At 43.9% G+C, this 3,831-nt stretch overlaps 2 protein-coding genes across 2 annotated transcripts; both read left to right on the forward strand.

Annotated features, from left to right (window-relative positions):
• The first annotated feature begins 25 nt into the window (after positions 1 to 25).
• On the forward strand, positions 26 to 2,198 carry LOC108676894. The gene is made up of 3 exons (XM_018165050.2): positions 26 to 77; positions 439 to 529; positions 805 to 2,198. Exons 1-3 carry the CDS (start codon positions 52 to 54, stop codon positions 2,092 to 2,094), a joined length of 1,407 nt encoding a protein of 468 aa, XP_018020539.1. The 5' UTR covers positions 26 to 51; the 3' UTR covers positions 2,095 to 2,198.
• Positions 2,199 to 2,208: 10 nt separating this feature from the next.
• LOC125179094 lies at positions 2,209 to 3,295 on the forward strand. The gene is made up of 2 exons (XM_047884248.1): positions 2,209 to 2,446; positions 2,499 to 3,295. The coding sequence occupies exons 1-2, from the start codon at positions 2,223 to 2,225 to the stop codon at positions 2,530 to 2,532; spliced, it is 258 nt and encodes an 85-aa protein (XP_047740204.1). The 5' UTR covers positions 2,209 to 2,222; the 3' UTR covers positions 2,533 to 3,295.
• The last annotated feature ends 536 nt before the right edge of the window (positions 3,296 to 3,831 follow it).

Consider the following 3,831-nt stretch of genomic DNA (forward strand, 5'->3'; position numbering starts at 1 on the left):
AGGCAGCTGTACAGGTGAGCAGCGACTGTACCTGTCACCGAGGAGACTGTCATGGCCGCCTTGAGGCAGCTGTACAGGTGAGCAGCGACTGTACCCGTCGCCGAGGAGACTGTCATAGCCGCCTTGAGGCAGCTGTACAGGTGAGCAGCGACTGTAATACAGATTACAGACGATGGGCGCGTGGACTGAAAATAAAACCAATAGTGACTGTTCGTCACACCGAGATTTTGTTTCATAAGGCACGAACTGTAGATCATAAAGTGCGTGATTGCAACAACTGTGAATAGTGATTGCATCCACCAGGAACTTGACATCGAAATAACGTTGACTGAAAGTTGTTCCAACAAATTAAACTTGCAATCAACGTTGTTTTAACGTTATTCACCTGGGGAAAGTTATTTTGATGGTTTCCATTACTAATGTAATTTTTCCCCCTAGACGCGTCTGCAACCTGCGGCTGGTGTACCGCAAGAACAGCGACGGCGAGACTTGCTTCGCACAAATGAAGGAGGAGAAGATTGATTTACAGGTAAATAAATCCTGCCGTTGTTATTATAAGAGGCCACTCGCTGGTATTTGCTCACTCTCATCTATAAAAGAAACTATGCAGTTGGCAGTGTAAGAGTACTTCATAATATAATTCAATAATGTATAGGATGGATTTGAACACATTAACAAATTTAAAATCGTTGAATGATGAATGGGATGTCTGTATGTTAGTTAATTAGCTCAGCTGTTTCCAGTAACTCATTGTGATTAAGTAAAATGATGCACTGAAAGTTTAATGACCACTCCTAATTACAGACAATCGAGGCCGATGATGTGCAAGAAACCTTCATCCAGCTCTCCCGGACCAGCTTCAACGGGACCGTCGGCCCCTTGTGGAGGGTGAGGATGACCACATCAACCTCCATAAGTGTTCATGACAAGTCGGAGTCACCTAGTACGAAATCCAGTGCATTTGGGTATGAAAATCACGTTTTGTTCGGCTTTCATCACGGAATAACAGATGGCTTTACTTCAGTTAGGCTAATTGGCCATTTTATGAACTTTTTGAATAAAGCGATAGCGGGCGACTTGGTTGACTCAAGTGAACAACTCGCAGAACTGGCGGATGTTGACCTCAATAACATGGAAGTGTTGCAAAAGGTTATGTTCCAGATGGCCGATCCTATAGAGAAAGGAAAACTGGAAAAGGAGTTCAATAGCTACGCTGAAGTAAAACCGGTGTTCCTGAAAGCCATACCTGCACTCGGAGAGGTGGAGAACACAACCCTAAGCCTTCGCCATGACTTCGACGAGGCGTCGACCAAGAAGTTCCTGTCGCTGTGCAAGAGCAACGGCGTCTCGTGCCACTCTGGGTTCACCACCGTCCTCAAAGTCGCGTTGCTGGAACTGGTCCAGTCCCATGGGCTGGATCAGGAGGAGTACGAGATGCTGACTATGCACGTAACTAATGGAAGGAGGTACTGGGACACCATTAAGATTGATACCGAGCGACAATACGGTGCATGTTTCATTGCGACACCTCTGAGGATGAAACTCCCAAAAAATGCCCAAGAAAATTTCTGGATTCATGCAAAGGAGTTGCATAAAACTTTCCATTCTAATCTTAAAAACGTATTTTCTTTCAAGTATATTATCATCGCTGTCGCTGCTCAAGGCCTAAGTGCGGGATTTGACGAAATGCAGAAACTCTCTAACACTGATTCTAGTAGCCTTGATACTGCTGGTGCAAACACAAATGACACTAGCAGTGCTAGCCCCAACCCCACCATCGACTCTGGCAATGGCCAAAATCAAATGCGGACTCTGAATTCGTTCGACACGACCAACATGGGCGACGTCACCGACTTCCTGTCGGGAAAATTCGCCAAGCAAAACGGAGAGCCAGCAAACGAGTACGCCGTCGTCAGCGACGTCACGCGGCTGACTTCGACTCACGCTCACAAAGGGAACATTTGTTCGCATGTCTTCCACACGTACAACGGCAGACTCATGTACAGCCTGGCGTACAACACGTACTACATGACGAACGCCACGGCAGCGGAGTACGTCAGGATCATCGCTGACGTCATGCAGTCCCTCCTCTGATGCTATAGAATACGTCAGGACCATCGCTGACGTCATACAATCCCTCCTCTGATGCTATAGAATACGTCAGGACCATCGCTGACGTCATGCAGTCCCTCCTCTGATGCTATTCGTTCGACACGACCAACATGGGCGACGTCACCGACTTCCTGTCGGGAAAATTCGCCAAGCAAAACGGAGAGCCAGCAAACGAGTACGCCGTCGTCAGCGACTTCACGCGGCTGACTTCGACTCACGCTCACAAAGGGAACATTTGTTCTCATGTCTTCCACACGTACAACGGCAGACTCATGTACAGCCTGGCGTACAACACGTACTACATGACGAGTGCCACGGCCGCGGAGTACGTCAGGATAATAGCTGACGTCATGCAGTCCCTCCTCTGATGCTATAGGCTACGTCAGGATCATCGCTGACGTCATGCAATCCCTCCTCTGATGCCATAGGCTACGTCAGGATCATCGCTGACGTCATACAATCCCTCCTCTTATGCCATAGACTACGTCAGGATCATCGCTGACGTCATACAATCCCTCCTCTGATGCCATAGACTACGTCAGGATCATCGCTGACGTCATGCTATCCCTCCTCATAGTTGTTACCCTCATATTCGGGCTGATGATGGAGGTGCTCAAAGTGAAAACGCTATACCTGAGTAAACTTAGTGATCGGATTCACTATTTCAGAACTCCAGTCTTAGTCATTTGGTAGACGGAGTGGCATAAAACTTTATGGGTAAAGTTCGTTCAAGATTTACTGGAAATTTTCATGTCCGTTAAGCTGATTAAGTTGCCTTAAAAATGTAATTGCCGCTTTTTCTCTTCAGTTCGCTTGATCAAAAATTAGAGATTTCGCCTATTGTTGCACAAATTAATTGCGATTCTACTCTTCCATTTTGTTTATTTATAATTTCACGAAATAATTATAGATTACTAAAATAGGTGTTGACATATGTTATGGATTAATTTGCGTGGTTCATATGTACATTTTCAAGGGTTGTGCTGTCTCAATATATATGAGTATATAAAATACCACCAATTAAGAATGGTTTCATAATTTTCCTCAAATGTTTCTTAAAATCATGATCTGAAGCTTCCATTTGAACGAAAATAAGTGAATGATTTGCAAAATAAAACGTTAACTAAATGGACTCCTAGCTCAGTGAAAACTTAAATAACGTTGATTAAAACCCGTAGCATCAATAGAATCCAATGTTTATCCAAGAGATATACGTATTTTTCACATCCTTTTTTCAATAATCGATTGTTCGTATGGAAAAAATATTAACTTACAATTTTCTGTCTCATCTCATGACGTTCGACAATCCAAACGAATGTCAAACTCTTTATTTCGTATGTCATACTCTTTATTTCGAACGTCATTCCTTTTTTTCTGGAGAGATGGCGCCATCTTCCAGGACTGAGATCCCAAAGCTCACGTACTCTACAGCGTGTGCCCAGCAAGGAGGCTGGATATGTCCTGTAAATGATCACATGTGTCAGACAGGCACCAAGAAAAATGGAAATATTTTGTCCAATTATCGATGCATTAGCGCCATCCTGACCTACTTTCGCGCAGAGAAGAAGCGTATCAGTGCTACGTACAGAAAGTGCGTTACAATTTGCCCAACATGATACATTCATTGTTGTATCGGTGATGAGTTCAATGGTTAAATAGGAATAATAGTAATTAATAATATAATAATAATATTTATTAATAATATTATTAGGGGACACT

The sequence above is a fragment of the Hyalella azteca genome, unplaced genomic scaffold (genome assembly GCF_000764305.2).
Source record: "Hyalella azteca isolate HAZT.00-mixed unplaced genomic scaffold, Hazt_2.0.2 contig14980, whole genome shotgun sequence".
NCBI lineage: Eukaryota > Metazoa > Arthropoda > Malacostraca > Amphipoda > Hyalellidae > Hyalella > Hyalella azteca.

Excerpts from the sequence above, each read along its gene's own strand:
- LOC125179094 (XM_047884248.1), top strand. The coding sequence starts at position 2,223 with ATGGGCGACGTCACCGACTTCCTGTCGGGAAAATTCGCCAAGCAAAAC. Across the intron at positions 2,447-2,498 it reads ACGGCCGCGGAGTACGTCAG|GATCATCGCTGACGTCATGC; the intron begins GATAATAGCTGA and ends AGGCTACGTCAG.
- LOC108676894 (XM_018165050.2), top strand. The coding sequence starts at position 52 with ATGGCCGCCTTGAGGCAGCTGTACAG. Across the intron at positions 78-438 it reads GCCTTGAGGCAGCTGTACAG|ACGCGTCTGCAACCTGCGGC; the intron begins GTGAGCAGCGAC and ends TTTTCCCCCTAG. Across the intron at positions 530-804 it reads AGGAGAAGATTGATTTACAG|ACAATCGAGGCCGATGATGT; the intron begins GTAAATAAATCC and ends TCCTAATTACAG.